This window comes from Sarcophilus harrisii, chromosome 3 (genome assembly GCF_902635505.1).
Source record: "Sarcophilus harrisii chromosome 3, mSarHar1.11, whole genome shotgun sequence".
Lineage (NCBI taxonomy): Eukaryota > Metazoa > Chordata > Mammalia > Dasyuromorphia > Dasyuridae > Sarcophilus > Sarcophilus harrisii.
The window spans coordinates 12,910,859-12,931,304 of NC_045428.1; the positions used below are offsets into that span (position 1 = coordinate 12,910,859).

General features: G+C 38.1%; 1 protein-coding gene across 1 annotated transcript in view; it reads left to right on the top strand.

Moving 5' to 3' along the window:
- The window catches only part of ARHGEF26 (Rho guanine nucleotide exchange factor 26), a 130,465-nt gene that overhangs the window by 4,100 nt on the left and 105,919 nt on the right, over window positions 1-20,446 (top strand). Inside the window, exons 3-4 of the mRNA XM_031957546.1 lie at window positions 1,054-1,093; window positions 6,196-6,341. Of these exons, the coding sequence (XP_031813406.1) occupies window positions 1,054-1,093; window positions 6,196-6,341 (186 nt within the window). The remainder of the gene's footprint in view (window positions 1-1,053; window positions 1,094-6,195; window positions 6,342-20,446) is intronic.

Here is a 20,446-nt window from a genome sequence, read left to right on the forward strand (position 1 = left end):
AACGTGAATACCAGTTCCAGTCTCTCCAAGGATCTCAAATGCTTTGACTACGACTGCTGCCACATTTGCTTATTTTTGTTAATTTTCCTAGTTTTTCATTTCATCTCTGACACTTGTCTGTGTGACAGTAGAAAGGCATTTAACATAGATTCTCAATTTACCTCATCTATAAATTAGGAGTAATAAAATGTGTAATATCTCCCCAGGGTTGTTATGAAAATCAAATGAGATAATGGAAGTAAAGTGCTCCACAAGACTTAAAGCCCAAGTAAATGTCACCCATTTATTTAAATGTTAATAAATGCAACCATAATTGTTACCTTGGTGAAAGAAGAAAGGGGGAGAGGGGGAGGAAGGAATGAAAGAGGGAAGAAAGGAAAGAAGGAAAAAAGGAAGGAGGGAGGGAAGGAAGGAAAGAAAGAAGGAAGGTGGGAAGAAAGAAAGGAAATAAAAGGAAGGAAGAGAAGGAAAGGAAGGAAGAAAGGGAGGGAAAGAAGGAGGGAGAAAGGGGAGAAAAGAGGAAAAAAGGAAATTAAATGTGTGAGTGAATCCACTTTTTCTAGAAATGAGACAATCTCTACAATAGATCAGGAACTTACTTTAGCTTGCATACAGCTAACATTTTTTGGCAGCCACATCTTTTCTTGATTAATTAGTGAACTGTAACTCGTCTATATAAATGTCATGTATTTAATGCACATGGGTCTGTTTTATTTTAGAGGGTTATGGTCTTGCAGAAAGGAGCTTACATAAAATTTTGTCATTTTAAAAAAAAGAATTCTCATAGCAGAAGCGAGTTTAGTTCAGCACTCATGTTGTGATATTGCTGGATCAGAAACGCTGATAGGTGGAAGTCTGTGACTTTGGTGGGTGGGCCTTGGTTCTTACTGCCTTTAGAGCATCCTCCCATCTGCATGTATGGCCCATCCTTAGTAGAGATAATGGTTCAGAATTTTTAAAAGACATAAATCAGTCTGTTCATTATGAAGATTTGTGCTTGGTCCCACTGGCTCCTATGTGATTTGCTCTCTTTTTGCTTTTCATGTTTCATAGAAGAAAATGCTGAAAGGACAAGGAACGTTTGATGGGGAAGGTGAGCATATGTTTTTCTCAGACAGTCCAATTTTTTTTTCTGTTTTTTCAATATGAAAACAAATTACAAGAACGTGAGAAAAATTACAGAATATAAGCATCCTGAAGGCAAGGATTTCAACTAAAGGAACAACCAAAATTGATTTTTTTTAATGACCAAAACATCACCCCTTTTGTCATATTAAGTATTTCAAAGTTCTGAGTTAAAATATTATTTAATACTAGAAGCCACTGTTGAGGAAACAATGTGATGTCATGGATGGATGGAACATGGGATTGGATCCAGAGGGTCCAGGTTCAAAAATCTAGCTCTGCTAATAATTATTTGTGTGATCCTGAACAAGTCACTTGCCCTCCTCTTTTGAAATATGAGGAGATTACCAGTAAAAGCTCTTTGGCTCTTGGTATTAATGACCATAAGATTTCACCTGTGTTTCATTTCTATTCATAGTAGGATATTTATTCTATCAAAAATGCATCTATCTTTTCACTATGGAAAAATAAAGTCTTTAAAATTGTTTTCACAGATTTTCATTGGCTTTTCCACCAACGATATATCCCCCATTGCAATATCATCTCTCATTTTAGATTCTGTGACTTGGGAAATTGCATCCAGGATGAGGCAATGAATACTCGTTCTTCAGTTTAGGGTTCTGACACTGTTTCTACGACCTTCACCTGCTGCACTAAGGGCAGCCTTGCCAGTTACTCACTAATCAAATTAATGAACTTTGACCAAGAATCTGGTCCCTCAAAAAAAAAATAATAAATACTAGACTTGTAGCAGCTGCTGCCCCAGAGGAAAAGTCAGGGTCAGCATGGAAAACAAGTACCTGATATTCGTTTAAAAAAAAATCAGACTTATGATTTCAAAGATTGATCAGTGAGGAAACTACCTACAGAAATTGGCACATATTCTGGGATTTACAAGCTTATAAGTCTTCATGGCAACACTGAGCAGTTAAGTGATTTTCTAGCTTTAAAAATATTTTAAGAAAGTGGGAAAAGACCACGGAGACCCTTTATGTTCTCTCTTTCATTTTCATAGATGGAGAAACTGAGGCACAGTGAGCTTTTATAATTGACAGCATGTAGAATTCAGAGATCATTTAATTCCCCATCATCATTTTAACAAGTAAAGAAAATGAGCCCCAGGGATATAGAACCTAAGACTAAACAAGGTATCAATCCTGTTCTTTCCATTGAACACAGAGCTAGCCCTAGCTAAGCACACCTGCCCTGGCACATGGAATCCAAACTGCTGGGACAGATGTAAAAGGAATGATGATTTGTTTTTACCAGAAGCTTTTACTTGACATGACTCCATGTTAGTGTTGCACTGAGCCCAAGTGTTAGTTGTTGAAAACTGAATTTTTGCGTTCTTAAGAAAGTCTGTGCTGAAGGAGGTGCCCCATACCATTGCATCGTGTGTGCAATGACAATCCTGCCCTTCCATCCTCCTCTGCTATCTCTGACCCTGACTCAAGAGTTCTTGGAGACTACCGGTGGACACTGTCCACCTACATACCTAGATACACCACAGGGTGATGGATTTTTTCATCCCAAGAACTCTTATAGACAATCAGCTGTGCAGTGGATAGTTTTGGACCTGAATCAAGGAAGGCCCAGGTTCAAACCAGGTTTCATATACTTAGTATCTGTTTGACCCTGATCTGGGAGCCTTTGACCTCTCCCTACTTCAGTTTTCTTAACTGTTAAAAAAAAGAAAAAAAAAAAAAAAAAAGGAGGTAATAATACCAGTATTTACCTCCCAGGGTCACTAGGAGGCTAAAATGAGATATTTGTAAAACACTTTGCAAACCTCAAAGCCCTATAGAAATGCTGGTGGTGGGGATGATGATGATGATGATGATGATGATGATGATGATGATGATGATGATGATGATGATGATGATGATGATGATTGACGATTGACGATGATGTCAAAGAAGAGTTATGATCGTCAGTGGGAGAGTAAACCCTGGAGATTATGGGATCATGGGTACTTGAAGTATTGACATAGTTAACATAACTCATGTTCAAGAGACATTTGAAGTTTATCAAGTGTATTTGTCAAGGCAAGTAGTTTTAAAAATCTCATTTGACAGATAAGGAGAGTAAGGGAAAGTGCTCAGTGACGCCCCAGGGTATGCAACCTTGGAGTACTACAGAGCCTGGATTCCTAAGCAGCTCTGCTCACTCCCAGCTTGAGGTTCTTTCCATTGTCTCTTGGGGCTTATTTGAAGGTGATTTGTGTCTTCAATGATTTTACAGACTCTTGGTCCTAGCAGGAAGCTCAGAAGTCATGTAGTTCAGCCCTCCTGGTTTATGGCTGAGGGTAGAAGCTCCAAGAGCCTTTGTGAAGTGGCTGAGATCCGCTTGTGCTAGAAGGCTAGGATGAGAGTCTTATCTCCTGCTTTCTACTACTACTGTCACCACCCTAGGATTCTAGCCTTCAAAAAACCTCCTGGAAACTCTTCCTCAAAGGTTGAAAAACTTTTTTTTTTTTTTTTTTTAAAGGATGGAATCCTCACCTTTGGCACAGGTTGCAAACTAGCTCACTTTCAAAGAGCTGCTTCTGGGTGTCCATCCATTCCCATCTCCTATCATTTCTGATAATCTTTGGCTTCTGTTTCTTCCCTATCCTTCCAGGACATCCTAGGGGCTTTATGTGGGAGGGCCAAGGAAAAAATGAAGAGGGCTTTCTTTCTAAAAAAGCTCATAAGGTTTGTAAGAAAACCCTATTTGCCAACTTTAAAGCAATATAGAAATATGAGTTATTACTCTGGTATGTAATCTTGGCCTTGACCCAAACCCAGTCAATGGAAACAGAAGGGTTTCTCCTTTACATGAAGCAGAAAAAAACTTCTCCCATTTCCTGGTATTTTAAATGCTATGATTAATCCCAATTCAGAGCTAATGAATGTGCTCAGCATCTGCTCTGTGCCCAGCAGTGTGCTAGAAATGGGCCTGCTCTTGGCTTAGGAAGAGAAAATACCTGGATGTGAGTTTCTTTGATGTCGTACATCCCAGTGTGAGCAGCTTCCTTCCACCTATGGAAGCCATTAAAGAAACTCTTTAAGAGCTGCGTGCAATCCACTGAAGTTTACTTGGGGGCTAAGAAATCTGCCCCATGACATATAGACAGCAGCTAACTGAGCTGGGATTTAACCCTACATCCCTCTGGCTCTGAGGCCAGATATTTATCTGGTTGATAAGCTTCAAACACCAGCTGGCTGTGTCACAGGCTCATTCAGTCCCCACCTCCTTCCCCATCTCACTCAAAAACATTTCAGTGGCTAGAATTCATTTGAATCTCCTTCTACTTCAACCCCAGCTGACTTCCCAGTCTTATATCATTGTATTTGCCATCCTGCCTCCCGCTTTTCCAGTTGATCTTGCTAATTGCCCCTTTAATAGCTGTGTGACCCTATTCTGGGTCTTTTAACCTCTTTCTACCTCAGTTTCCTCAATTGTAAAAAGGGGGTGATAATACCAGTACCTACCTCCTAAGGTTGCTATGAAGCTAAAACAAGATAATATTTGTAAAGCATTTTGCAAAGCTTAAAGCCCAATGGAAATGCTAGTGATGATGATGATGATGATGTTAAAGAAGAATGATGATGGGAGAGTGAGCACAGCTCTGGGGATCTCCTACAGGAAGCCCTCTATGATTCCCTTTCTTTATCCCACAATTTTTAATGCCTTGTCCTCTTGAAGTTACTTTGTGTATCGTTTAAGACTTATTGATATACTTATATGAATTCTTCACCGATTATTTGTTTCCATTTTCTTTGACTCTAGTTGTACACTGAACATAATAGGCAGTTAATAATGTCAAGTAGAATTGAACTGAGTTATAAAGATGCAAAACATCATGGAATAAAGTGTCAAATTGAGTGATATAAAATATTAGGCACTTAGGAGAATTCTGCAAAGGAGAAATCAATGTGTAATAATAGTCGGGAAAAAGTGTAAAGGATATGAATCAATTCACATAAAAACAGCTGTTTTCTTGAACTGATTCTCTCATGGGTGGGAGAAAGGAAATTAAACAATTTGTTTTTAACAAGTATAAATGTGCTTAATCAATGAAATCTAATAGTGCAGGTGGTTAAAAAAAAGTCTGTTTTTTTTTTTATTCTGTTAGAAAAATATTCAGATAAAAAAGGAGATTTTCTACACCACTCAAATCCCAGGTCCATTTGTCTCTTATTTATAAAGGATTCCTTTGAGACTTGATATCATTTAAAAGAATGAATGAATGAAAAGAAAGCTAACATAACTTTATGCTTCAGTAAGAGAGACATGGCAATCAGGAGATGATCCTGTGGTCAGACACTTCCAGAGTATTGTATATATCTGGTTCCAGGTGCTATCTTTTTGGAAGGACTTTGGAGAACTGGACAGTGTAACCAGAGCTTCAGTGACCCCATTTGTGACATGTGAAGGACAATTCAGGAAGTGGTAGTATTTAGTGGGGAGAAGAGAAGACATGAGAACTGTCTTCAGGTGTTTGAAGGTGTTACTTGGAAGAGGAATTGGACTTGGTCTGCTTAGACCTAGAGGCTAGAACTTAAAGTGAGACGCAAAAGATACAAAAAGCCAATTTTACACTTACTGAAAGGAAGCAATCCCTAGCAATTAATGGTTGCCCCAAATGAAATGGACAGAGTGGATTTATCCTTGGAGATTTCATGTGAAAACTGAATGAGAATCTGTTGAGTAGGTCAGCCATTCTTGGCCAAAGATGAGTTGGACTAGATAGTGTCTGTTTTTCATCTCTTTGGTGAACCAAGGAGATGTATCTAGAGCTTCTTTGGAAACAAATGGAGAAAATTACCAGACTTGCTATTTCAATGATAGGAGGAAACTCCTCCCCCAGTACAGATGGACATATTCCCTGCTCTTTACAGTCTAAAGTATCTGTCTAGAACATTGAGAAGCTAAATAACTGGCCTGAGGTCGCCCTTCAGTAGTGTCAGAGGGAAGAATAGAACCCAGGTCCTCCTGGCTTTCATGATATTGTCCTGCCTCTATTTGTAAATAGTGTACAGTTTGGGGACAATTCATCACAAGTTTGTGGCTTTTTTCTTATTGTAGAAAATGCTGTATTGTACCAGAATTACAAAGAAAAAGCTCTCGATATTGACTCTGATGAAGATTCAGAGCCAAAAGAGCAAAAGCCGGATGAAATAATCGTAATTCACTACAAGCCACTGAGGTCCACGTGGAGCCAGCTTTCTGCAGTGAGTATTGATCGCTTTTGTCTCTCTCTAATTAAAAAAAAGTAAATGTAAGAATTGTGTGTGTGTGTGTGTGTGTATGAGTGTGTAAGAGTAGGTGTAATTGAGTGATTGTGGTATATGTGTATGAGGGTATTATGATCTATATGTATGTGGGAGTGTGTTTGAGTACGTATATATTATGAAACTGCATGAATATGTGCATATGTATAGTATGAGTGTAAGGGTGTATATGAGTGTGTGAGATTCTGTATGTGAAATTCTGTTTGAGTGTGTGTATATGATTGTGTTGTGTCTGCAAGTGTTGGTAGGTGTATTTATGTGCGTGTGAAATGTGTGTATGAATGTGTGTGTATTTATAAGTGTGTGGGAGTATAGATATAAGTGAGTATATGTGGTATATGTGTATGAATGTATGTATGAGTGTATATATGAATGTGTAAAATATGTATGTATATGTGAGTGAAATTGTGTATTATGTATGTACATGTATGTGATATGAGTGTCAGAATATGTGTATAAGATTCTGTATGTGAAATGGAGTGTATGATTGTGTTGTGTGTATGTGTGGTTTTGTATGAGTCTGTGTATGATGGTTGTATTTGTGTGTGTGTTTTTTCAACTTAATTTTCATGTTTCCCAAGAGCATTTTATCATTGCTTTGCTAATCCCTGCCGCCTCAGAGGTTGATGGGACTTGTTTTATCAGTAGATAAGAAGAAGCCTTAGGAGCTTTTGAAGAGGAGTAATTTGAAGTAATTTATAGCTGTTATACAATGTAATGTGTTTAAATGTTCTGCACAGAGTCTCCTTTGTCTGAGCTTGTTTCCTTATTACCCTTTCCTTCTAATTTCCTTGGCCGCGGAAGTCAATTGTGGACTTTGTTGCTTGTGGGGGAGGGCCTGGGGTGACACTCTGGCATTTTGCATGTACAGGTTTGCTTTTCATCAAAAAGGTTTCGAGTTTCTTAATCAGGGACCATTACTTAAGACAGTTTGATCCTTTTCCTACCGGTGCATAAAATGGCCCCTTACACTCCAGGGAAGCAGTGATTCAGTGGAAATTTTATGATATCTGGATTCAGAAGACCTCAGATCTGGATTTGAATCCTACGTTTCTCACTATCTACTTGTATAATTTTGGGAAGGTCATTTAATCTCCCTGCCTCAGTTTATTTATCTGTAAAATAAATTGAATTAAATGATTTCTTGCACTTTCCCCCTCAAAATAATGATCTTAAGACAAGTTGTCAATTAGCAAAACAAACCTTTGATTTTCTAGTCTCATCTCTAAAGGTGCATAATCCACTTTTGGATAGCTTCGGGGAGATTTAGGAATGAGAAAAAAAAAGATATGACAAAGGGGAAATCTACTGTAAGCAAACTTATATTTTTTTTAAAAAGTTTTAATATAAAATAGTAATTTTAACAATGAAATATAAAATGACTAAAATTTGTCATTAACATATTTTTTAAAAACATTGCCTATATATTCCAATGTATCTCTCCATGTTCTCCCTCCCAGAATATTATCTTGTATATCAAAGAATAAAAAAGGTGGGGGAGAACTAATACATCAAAATTGTTTGACATTACTTGTAGTAATCCACACCCAAGGAGCTCCGCCTTGTCTTTGGTGCTAAACTTACTCATTATAATCTCACAACATTTGGTTTCATTTGTTTTGCTGTCCTTTCCATTTACCTTAGTGTAGTCATGGCTTTTCTGCTTCTTTTTCACTTCACTTTGAATCAGTTCCTCTAAGTCTTCCTGTACTTCTCAATTTGTCACTTGTCATTTATTATCACACAGTGACATTGCATTAGGATCATGTAGCATATTTTGTTGGGCTAAGATTTGGGAGATAGAAACAAAGGCCCCCCCAAATGTCCCTGCTCTCAAAGAGCTTATAGCCTGATTTTAGGGTTGTGTGTATGTGAGACATGAGAACAACTTCATAAAAATAAGACATATTGGATAAAAATGGGAGTGGGGTGACTGGGAAAGGTCTCCAGAAGATGGAGCTTTAGCTGACCCTAGAAGGAAGCCAAATAAGACAGGAGGTGGAGATAAGAAGGGAAGTATCCCACGTGTGGGGGCCAGCTGGTGAAAATGCTTAGAGTTGGGAGGTGGATTTTTTTTTTGGAAATAACAGCAAATGGGGCAAACTAGTGGATAGAGCACCAGCCCTGAACTCAGGAGGACCTGAGTTCAAATGTGACCTCAGACACTTAAGATTTCCTAGTTGCGTGACCCTGGACAAGTCACTTAAGCCCACTTGCCTCAAGGGGGATAAAAGCAAGAGGTGACTGTGTGACTGGATTTCAGGTGGCAGATGGAGGGGAATGAGGCATAAGAAGACTGAGTGGATAAGAACAGGCTTCTAAAGAGCTTTAATAGACAAGCAAAGGGTTGATATTTGATCCTGAAAGTAACAAAGATTTACTGATAAAGGATAGGTTACTGATAAAGAAGACTGGCATGGTAGTCATGGTAGTCAAGTTTTACACACACACACACACACACACACACACACACACACACACACACACACACACACACACACACACACACACACACACACACACACACACACACACGTGCCTATGGATCCTTCCTTTTTTTCTACTGACTTTCTTGGTAACTGGAAGAACAGAGATATCTAGCACTGGAATCCCTTAGTCAAAGGCTGTTAAGGACCACGCCTCAGTGTGAAGGGGCAGGTGAGTTCTCTGAAAGCCCCCACAGCTGTGAATCATAACACCCCTGAAGGAATTGCAAATCAGCCGGCTGTGCAGATGTTGTTTGTGGTTTGGGAATGAAATAAATTGGAGGCAAGAGGAGAGAGGTCAGAGAACGCAACTGCCTCTCAGTCTCCTTGTATCGTTATCATCCTCTCACATGAAGGGATTTATTCTTCTGGTCAGAATTAGATCCCCAGCAGCCACTAGCAGGTGGCTCCCTTAACAAAAGGCTTTGGACACGAGGAGAAACTCTATGACATAATTCAAGATGGTTCAAGGATTATCATTTAACTGAGGAGCCAGAGACATGGACTTAAGACCACGAGAATAGGAACAATATTCTTAGGAACCATATGAACCACAGCAAAGTTTCTCCAGAATCCCACAGTAGGTAAAAAGTCCCTTGGAACAATTGGGGAATAGAGCTAGAGATGACTCTAAAAAGCCTGATTTCTGTATTAAACATCGTCACATTAAAATGGGATAATTAAATAATACTTATAATCACCCATAAGGTTAGGACTTTATAAAAGTGTCTCAATGAATGATTGTGTCTCTGGATCCCCCATATATTTGCAGGGCTGGTTGTGTGTGAGTTATATTGCATACAACATTGTAGATCAGGGGAGTTACTCTGGAGAAGGGAAAAGGAAAGACCACGATCAGGGTTGTACCAGGATTTATGGATAATGGCAGCTGAAAGCTGCTCAGTGATTTCAAAACAAGGAGTTTGCTCTTTGGAGACTGAACTGGGTTGCATTTATATATTTTTTTCATAACTATTTATCTAGATAAGACTTCAAGATGTGTTCCTTCCTTCTTCAAGAATCTTTTCAAAGTCCTCTCTTCGTGGTGAGGGCTTGATAAATGCCACTAAGTGACAAGTCAGAGAACTTAGTCATTGTAGCCACATACTTAAATTTTTACATGCTTTGTCCCAGGTTGGGGTTTAGGATTGGTAAGAAGAAAGGTCTAGTGCTGTATCCTGGATTACAAGAGACTGGGATGGTTAGAAGATGGTCATATTTTGAATTGGCTTGATTTGGTTTGGAGTTATAGGAGGGTCATTTCTGAGGAGCCCCCTCTTGTTGAGGGGATTTCTGTGACTAGAGAGTGGAACACATGATGGCTGTCTTTAAGTAGTCATGAAAGAGAAATTAATTTAGTCTTCGTCCTACAAGACAGAACCAGAAGCAATAGCTTCTGGTAAAAGCAACAAAAAGGAGCATAATTAGAAATTTGTTGCAAGTAAAAACTTCCCAAAACTAATAAAACAAAAATCATCCAAAAGTAGGAGGGTGGACACCTTAAAAAAAAAAATCCTAGATACTCATGTGGTGATTATGATGTAGAAGGGATTCTCCTACTACGACTCAATAGTCCCTCAGAGTCCTTTTGATGAGATTCTGGGATCAGAAAAAGATTCTCCGCATGGTGAATGGAAATGAGTTCTTTGGCGAGACATAGGAGGATTCTTGCAGCTCTCCATTTTGGCTTCAGATTGTGGTCTATCATTATCTTCTCCTAAACCTAGACTGAGAAGCTTTTTATCAATTTCCCTCCTACCCCTTTTAGCTCCCAGGTACTGAGAAGTCCAGATCAGAAGCATAAAGACTTTTCTGTGCTGGGACACACTGCAGAAATCAACATAATGTACTTTCTGTTCTTCTTTTTTTTAAATAACTTTTTATTGACAAAACATATGCACGGGTAATTTTTCTACATTGACCCTTGCAAAACCTTCTGTTCCAACTTTTCCCCTCCTTTCCTCCACCCCCTCCCCTAGATGGCAGCTAGTCCCATACAGGTTAAATATGTTAAAGTATATTAAATACAATATATGTATACATATTTATGCAGTTGTCTTGCTATACAAGAAAAATCAGATTTAGAAAAAAGGTAAAAATAACCTGGGAAGAAAAACAAAAATGCAAGCAAACAATAACAGGGTGTAAATGCTGTGTTGTGGAACTTTCTGTTCTTAACCTTAGGATTTAGGAGAATGCTTCTATGACTTGCCCCTGGAATTTTATGTACTTCTATAATTCTGAGTCTTTTTGGAACTGAATCCACATTAGTTATGTGCATTAGCTGGCTGACCGTGACCCAAAAGGACTTGGATTGGAATCCAACCCGGTTAGAGCTGTTGGAGTACGATTGTTCGAATTCCTGTAGCATTTTGTCTGTGTTAATTAAAGTCTTCGGTTGCTGGAATTCCCTCAGCTGATGCAAATTGTGAATTAGTTAAACTCTAAAGAATTGATACATATTGCTAAGAAGCATTGGAGATGTCAACTCGGAGCTTTTGAATTTTAAGTATTCTTTCTAATCCACCATGTTATCATTCCTTGGACAGAAAAATATTATCCTTCTACTCTTTATTCCATAGGAAAATCATTTTAATGCACCAGAGCCTAGAGTGAGGGAAGAGAGAATGAGCCATAATATAGAGGAAATTTGAGAGATAGAATTGTAGAGAATGTTCATGATGGATGGTCCAGTTAATTGATGTAAAGGATGAGTTGATGTCCTCTTGCTTTGAGGAAAGGAATGATGTCATAAGTAACTAGAACATTGCATGAAAAGACTGCTTTATTCTTTGTGTTTGTTTTCCCAATGAACCCAGCATTCCCTAGTTATGTGCTTGATTGATTAATTCTGAATGGAAAGAATGGGGGAATACACTGAAGAACTGATCTGGGGAAGGGTAAAAGGATTGATAGCAGTGACCTCCCAACTGAGATTAGATAACATAAATCTGTTGTGGATCCAGTCGGGATGGTGATAACTTTGTTTAAGTATTGTTCAGATGCATGAATAAAGAAGTGGAGTAGGTGAATGAGGGTGGTAACCCAGAATGGGAGTTTGGAAAGGAATAAACTGTAAAATGGGATTAAGGGTCAAGGAATGTGAGAATGGAAGCTAGCATAAAGCTGAACTTGATAATTACAGAGACAAGACTGCAAAGGGAGGAAAATTAGACCAGAGTAAGGGAAATGGATTGTGTTTCAGACCAAGAGTGACCAGATCAATCTCCAGGTAGATCATGTTTGAGACTGAAATGAAATGAGATGCTCATGTTGTGTCTTGGGGCTAAACAAAAGATTTCCTGAAGTCATAGCAGGGAAGGATAATCACTTGCAAGTGTGCAAATTCAGTTATTATTATATAATTCTTGCTTTGGAGTTGTCCATGGTGATCTTCCAGTCATGCAACAGAGAGGAATTTGAGCTCTCCAAGATCTTTTATAATCAGGCAATCAGAAATTAACATCAACAGCCTGAGCCACTGGTCCTCTGAGGCAGTTAAATCTTGAGGGTGAAATCTTTTAAAAATTAAAATCTTTTAAAGAAATGAACTAGCCTTGCCTTCATGGAAAGGGACTTAGGTAAATATTCCTGTTAAGTGAAACTGGGAAAGCAGGGAAGATGAAAGTGCCAAAAGTCATAGTGGTTTGTCTGTCTGTAGTTATTTGTTGTCTCTTCCCTTAAATTGTGATTTCCTTAAAGTTAGAGACTCTCATTTACTCTTCTTTATATCCCCAGTGCTTTACATAGTTCTTAGGAAACAGGAGGTGCTCAATAAATATTTATTGACTGACAACTCTGGTATCTGATTGCTTAAAACCACGAAAAGATAGATGTCCAAAGGCATGCTAGGGTAATTTAAATAATCATATCAAGTAGTACACGATATGACCGATTGCCAGAGTTGATCATTTATCAAATGATAAAGATTGTAGGTGATCTTCAGAGGAGAAGCAATCTGTGGCCTGGATAGTCCAGAGGAGACTAATGGAGGAGGTTTTGTTTGTCTGACCCAGTTAATGGGACACTAGATTGGAAGTCAAGAGATCTGAGTTCCTGACATCGCCACTTGTGAGTTATATGGCTGATCAAACCATGTCAGATTTTCTGGTCATGAGTTTCCTTCCTGTAAAATAGGCTTCCTGTTTCTATTACCTATATGGCAGGGTTGTGAGGGAAGCACATTTTCAACTTTGAAACTCCATGAGCTGCTGTTATTGCCTGAGTTCAGCCTTGGAAGAAGGGAAGACAAGAGTGGAGCAAGGAAAATTGGAAGTGGGGGAGATCAGAGACTGAAATAGGAATGAGCAGGATTGATAGAAAGAGGATTGGAAATTGAATATATTTCTAATTCTTTATATATTTGAATGGAAAAACATCAATCATAATTGGGATTTAAATTCAGGGCTAGGGAAGATTGCACGTCCTGCCGCTGCCACTTCATGTTTTGTGACAAGTGAAAAAACCTCTTAGAGACTGAATCTCCCTTTCTCACCCAGACTAGAAATATAGGAGTTAGCTCCTACATTTGGTATGGGCTTATGGGCTTAATCCCTATTGCTGATCAACATGGGAGTTTGATCTGCTCCATTTATGATCACAGCTGATTCACCCATCATCAGGCAGCCTGGTGGACCTGTTCTCAAGGCACATCCTGTTGGTGCTGGATTTCATGTAGACAGCTAATCAGGCTAGCCCACTGCAGCTTTGAATACCTGGAGCAAAGTGATCGGCAGCCTCTGCCTCCCCAGGAGCAGGGATTGCAAGCGTGTTCCACGCCATCTGGTACAAAGTGTTTCATGTCTATTATTTTATTTGATCTTTTAATACCAACCTGCTTATCCACTTAGGCTTTATAGAATAATACAAAAACAACCTGTAATATTGTTGTCAGTTTTATTAACAGGTGCGTTTCTCTTGGGCAACAGAAGTACCTTAAACCTGTTTCATTTTCTGATCCTGTTCTTGACTCATATCTTTGGTTTCTGTGAATGATGTCATTGTGACCCTGATTTTTCTCCTCCTCCCTTATCTTTCATAAATACAAATCCTCCTCTTACTTGGCAATAGCTAAGAAAACCTTTGCCTCCACAAAGGCTTGGCTGAAATGATCATTATCATCAACTCCGGGCTTTAGCACAGTATTCCACACATAATAGAAACGTTAAAAATGCTTATTGTCTGGACTTTTGCTTTAACTTCATCTCTTCTCAACCACTGCCAAATTCACCTTCTTAAATGTGTCTTGGAGTGGAGGTGTCCATGCTAAATTTGAGCCTTCCAAGAGTCCATTATAAAAGAATCTTACCTTATTAAAGACTTAAATTGTTATTAATTATTAATTTATATTATTATTAAAGGTTTAAAATTTATCTTACCTTATTAAATAATTCCATATCATTGTTCTCAGCGCTTTCATTCATTTTAGTTTTCTCCCCATTCTTTCAACTTTTACCTTATGTTTTTAAAAAATTGAATAGAATTGTAGACTCAAATTCAAAAAAGATAAATTAAAAACATGACCCTGACATCTAAAGAAAACAGGGTGGTTTTGAGCTACCAAGAATCCAGGCTTCCAAACCTAAAGGTATTTGGAGCAAGGCTCTCCAAATTCTTTTGATCTCAATGGCCTATTTTCAAAAATGTTTTTTGTCATGAACCACCAATATGTTTACATTATTTGTAAATTATGTAATATACTGCTCTACTAATAATCAATGTCATTTAAAAACTTGAATTAAAAATAAACATTTGAAAAGGCTGAAATAATATCTGAAATTAGAGACATAGGGAGCCATAGCAATTTATCAACTATAGGTGTAATATGATTAGATATGAGCTTAAGGAAAATCATTTGGATAATGGATTTGAGTGGGCAGGGACTTGTCAGGAAACCAATCAGGATAATATTACAATGCTCTAGGTGAGAATCAAAGCCTTGAACTAGAGTGTAGAGAGAATAGAGAGAAAGGGATGTAGTTGAGAAATATGATTTAACATTGTTTGATCATGTGATCAAGTGAGAGGAGAAGAGCTGAGGACAGCACTATGGTTGGGAACTTGACGGTGGTTTTTGATTTTGGTTTAGATCTATTCTAGTCTAGTTCTCCTATTAGTAACATGTTATTTCAAAATCTCTATATTCACCCCCATCATGTTCTGGGCACATGACAGTGTTCTCTTCTGGTTTTATTTTTTAAATTTTGTTTTGTATTTTTTTTTCTTATTCTGTTTTTTTAATAAAATAAATTTTAAAAAGAAAAAAAAAGAGATGAAATGAAGAATTTAAAAAAAATCTCTATTCAGTTCCTTGTTTTGGGATACAAAACAATACAAAAATTAAAAATCCATCAAATAAAGTAAGGTTTTTTTGTTTGTTTGTTTTGATTTGGTCTTTTAGTTTAAATGCTGCAATTTATTAGTTGTTTCAGTCATTTACACCTCTGTAACTTGATTTGGGGTTTCCTTGACAAAGATTCTATTTCTATTTCCTCTTCCAGTTCATTTTACAGAGCAGGAAACTGAGGCAAAAAAGTTAAGTGACTTCTTTAGGTTCACAGTTAGTATCTGACAATGGATTTGAATTCAGATCTTCCTGTTGCCAGACCTAGTACTTTATCTATTGGGCCATATCACCGCTTCTACCTCAAATTAAGGCTATACATTTAAGCATTTTTGATGTTTTATTCTTTAAATTTGCTTTTTAAGTGGCTTTTAAAATTTTTTTGGCTATATTTGATTTTTATATCATCTTGAACTTTTAGTATTGAGCCTAGTTTCAGGAATGGTACAAGAACCAGGGAACTTTTTTTTTATTTAAAATTTTTTAGCTTTATCTTTTTTATAATGAACATAATCTTTAACAAAACCACAAATTTTAATATGTAAACAACAACAACAAAAAAGAATTGTATAAACAACTGGAATGTTCGTTATAGGATTTTATAGCAATATATTAATCGTATCAGATTATTATATAAAATAATTACATAGTACATATTTATGATACATGGTAGAGTGTTGTTACAGTATAAATATTTCCTGTATCACAATTAATATTGCTTAACTGAGAATCATATGAGATAGTGTTTGTGAAGCAAACTTTTACAGACTTTAAAGCATGATATAAACTTATAGTAGCAGTAGTGGTAGTGGTGCTGAGAGGAGGGAAGGGAGAGGGGGAAGAAGAAGAGGAGAGGGAGAGGGGGAAGAAAAGGAGGAGGAGAAGGTAGAGGAATTGGAGGAGGAGTAGCAGCAGCAGTAGTACTTCTAGTAGTAGTAGTAGCAATGGTGCTGGTAGTAATATAGTAGTAATAGTAATATTAGTGATTCTGGTGTAGGTACTGATCATAGTAATAATATTAACTAGTCAGGAACAAATCTGCTGGATTTGTATCCTCTTTTGTACTTCTTTTTGTTTTCTTCTGTTCGTTTTAAAATATTTAATTGATGAGTTTCTTAATAATATCTACCACATCCCAATAGCCTACAATATTCCCACACTTAGTCCAAGTAAAGAACTTTACCTAGTAGCAGAAATGTTGTTCTTGTTCAATTGTATCCAACTTTTCATGACCCCATAGACTATATTGTCCATGAGATTTTCCTGGCCAAGGTAGCAGAATGATTTGTCATTTCCTTCTACAGTGGATTAAGGCAAACAGAACTTAAGGGCCTAGGGTTACACCACTAGTAATTTCTGAGACCTGATTTGTACTCGGGTCTATCCACTGAGCCATCTGGCTGTTTCTAAAAAATACACACACACACACACACACACACACACACACACACACACACACATACACACACTTCTTTCCTGTAAGAAAATATAAGTGAGATAGAGATAATTGTATGGGTATATAACGGTTTGCTTTGATCTTCCTTCTGAAAATAAAAAGCATTGGCTCTCTCTCAAGATGCAGGAGATAAATTTTATTATCAGGATCATGGGTTTATAGAGTGCTGAGGTTTTAAATTAAGAGTTGTTGTTTCTCATGTTGATATTGTAGATGCTTATAAACTGTTCTCATTTGATTCATTTGTCTTTGCTCTGTTCATTTAATTAGCCCTATTGGTGGTTTCCTATGCCCCTCTGTGGCTGAGTATCCAGAAGCACTGGCACTGGACACACACAGCGCTTGAGAGCTGTGCTTGCATTTCTTCTGTAGGTCATTCTGCTTATGAAATATGTTACTGTGTCATGATGTAACCAGGCAGGGAGTAAGAAGGTGTGGGAGTTCAGGGTACAGAGTTTCATGGGTATATATATCAACATATACTTTGGTCTGCTCTTTGTCAGTGTCTGCATGCCGGCCCCAGAGTTTCCAGCACTCAGTATGGTAGCCATAGTGCTAACAAAAGATAGGACTTTGATTTTGAATTTCCTTTATTTTTAGAGAATTTGGATTTCCATAATTTTTAGAGAGAAGAGTAGCAAACAAAGAGGTTTCTGAGGTTCTATTCCTTCAGAGGGTAAAGGTAGACCTTGTATTTGATCTGTTGATTTTTTTTTTTTTTTTTTAGTTCTTCCCAAGAAATCTGGCCCATGATGGTGAACGTGGGCACATGTGTAAGGGCTGGTTACTTGTTAACCAAGGGCTTTGGGATGCCTGGAGGCCAAGCTGGGTTTTGTTTAGATTTATTGATCACTTGACTAATTTTAAAGCAGAAAATCCCAAAGGGTCCCAAAGCTTCATGGATATCATTCAGAGTTAGCCTATGCTTTATTCTTTCTCTTTGATTTGCTGGCTGCCTTTGATTTTGCTCTCTTTTTTGCTTTGAATTTCATTTCTGCCTCCTTTTTCGGTCAGCTTCCTTCCTTCTGTGTTTCTTCTATTTCATATACATCTCATTTCCATCTCCAATCATGATTCTGGGGTTCTTAACACGTTCATTTTTCCCAACCCTTTATAATCCCAGCTCATCAGATCATACTTGTTAAGAACTATTAGGGACCTGAGTGATCTTCTAGTACCCTCCTTTTCATTCACACAGGGGAAAACTAAGGCAATCTCTCATATTCCACTCTAACTTTGACAGAGTTTAAATGTGACTTAGAACAGTCTTTGACTTTGAGAGTTCTAAGAGACTTGGAGTGGCCATCTAGACTGGCACTTAGGAGTTGACTGCAGAATCGTCAAGATGTGGTCATCCAACCTCTGCTCGAAGACTCCTAAGAAGGGACAAACTCTGTTTTTCCCAGTTAAGTCCTCTGCCTTTTTCATTGCCAGGGAATTTTTCCATCTCTTACAATCTGAATCTGCCTCCATCCCTCAATCATTCTTAGTTCTGTTCTCTTGGCCAAGCAAAGTAATCTAAGCTTTCTTCCATATCACTTGTGTTTTCCTCCCAGCCCCAACATCTCCACTGCCGTGGAGATCTCGTCCATCTCCCTGGACAAAATAGCAGGTTCCTTCCTGCACGATTCAGTCATTCTTCCTTCACACAAATGAAATCTTGAGACTGAGCCTTCACTCTTTCGGGGTGTGGCAGAGCTGAGGTATGAGGTATGCTGTAAAGGGGGAGAACAGCACATGGGAGGACAGGACTGTCGGAAAGTTGGGACTTGGCGGCCAGCTACAATGAACTTGTTTGCCTTAGCTCTTAAGTCTGGACCTTTAAGATCCCCTATGCCCCATATTTTGAGTCTTTGTCATAATTATCCACGCGTGCTTCCTGGAATTATTTGAAGGCCAGGAAAGTCTTATGTGTATGTGATGGGGTGGGGGAAATGGGGGAGTGCTTATTGCACACAACTTTATTTCTAATTGATGAGATTGTTTTTAGATTTTCAAGTGTATTGATTGATATTTCCTTTTTTTTAAAAAAATATTACCCTCATTTCTCATTCCTTCCTCTTCCCTTACCCATGATGTCATTGCTGATAAGAAAGAATAAAAAAGAAAAAGGGTAAAAATGCAATTCAGCTAAACTAATCAATTCTCAGTTGTCAGAGAGCATATGTGAAGTTCCACATCCAAAACTCTCAATCTCTGGGTGGGGAGGTGGAGGGGGGGGAGGAAGAGAGGGAAATTCCTTCTTATGTGTCTTGAACTCAAGTTTGAGGTGATTTTTTTTTAATAAAGCTTTTTTTTTTTCAAAATATGTACATGAATAATTTGACAACATTGACCCTTGCCTAATGTTGTATTTCACATTTTCTCCTCCTTCCACCCATCCCTTTCCCTAGATGACAAGCAATTCAATATATGTTAAAATGTGTTAAATCCAATATGCGTAAACATATTTATAGAATTCTCTTCCTGAACAAGAGGAATCAGATCAAAAAAGAAAGTAAGTAAGAAAACAAAATGCAAGCAAACAACAAAGAGTGAGAATATTATGTTGTGATCCACATTCAGTTCCCACGGCCTTCTCTCTGGGTGTAGATGGCTCTCTTCATCACAAAATCATTGGAACCAGCAACAGTCATCTCACTGAGGTGACTTTTTAAAGGGACTTTTTATACAAAGTTGTGAGGAGCCTACTTCTTCCTGTTAATGGACTTCATATTCATTATGGAGTTTATTGAAGGGAAAAATCATTATGAAGATAGGGTCCACCTTCCCCGTTGTCACCGGCAACAATTACTGACTAAAAGCCACTGACAGGCAGATAGCCCAAGAATCCAGGGAGTGGACATCCTCCAGATTACCAGTTCTACCTCCAAACCAACTGTTACAGCTGTCATCCAGAAGGGTAATCCCTCTGGAAAAGGAGTCGGCCTTCCTCACCACCTGCCACTCCCAAGGGCCACTCACAGGGCAGGCCAGCCTAGCTTAAACAGCAAAGCAGCCCAAGGGAAATGGAAGCCAGCATATTTCCAGTAGGGCAAAAATCCAACATGACTTTCACTGCCATCCTGATTGAGAAAGCTAGGACCTGAACCAAGAGCCTAAGGGATAGCAATACTTCCAGTCTAGTGGGGTTGGTCTATAATCCTGGGAAACAACCCTGTGGGCCATAACCTGGCAGCTGGCACAGCAGGGACTATAACTTTAACCTCCAAAGCCCCAGAAAAGCATGTCCCACTGCTTGCACTGTTGAATGGTTCAGTATCAGAAAGGGATATGATTTTATAAGGGGAAACATGATAGAGGGAGAGGGATTTAAGAATTTTTCTTAGTAGTAATTTATTTTTTCAAATACATGTAAAGATAAGTTTTTAACATTCATTTTTGTAAGACTTTGTATTCCATTTTTTTTTCCTCTCTCCCTTCCCTTACCGTCTCCTCCCCAAGACAATCTGAAATAAGTTAAATGTGTACAATCCTTTCAAACATTTTCGTATTTGTCATGGTGTGCAAGAAAAAGCAGAACAAAAGGGGAAAAAAAAACTACAAAAAAGAAAAAACAAACAAGGTAAAAATACCACATCTTATACTTTACTCCCCTCCTTATACTTTTTGATCGAGTGCTACTGGTCTCTTGGCTGTTCCATAAACAATACACTACAGATATATTCCCTGGCTGCCTACCATATCCGGAAAGCTTCCCTTCCTGTGTTCATCTATTGATCTCCTTAGCTTCCTTTAATTCCCAATTAAAATCTCTTTT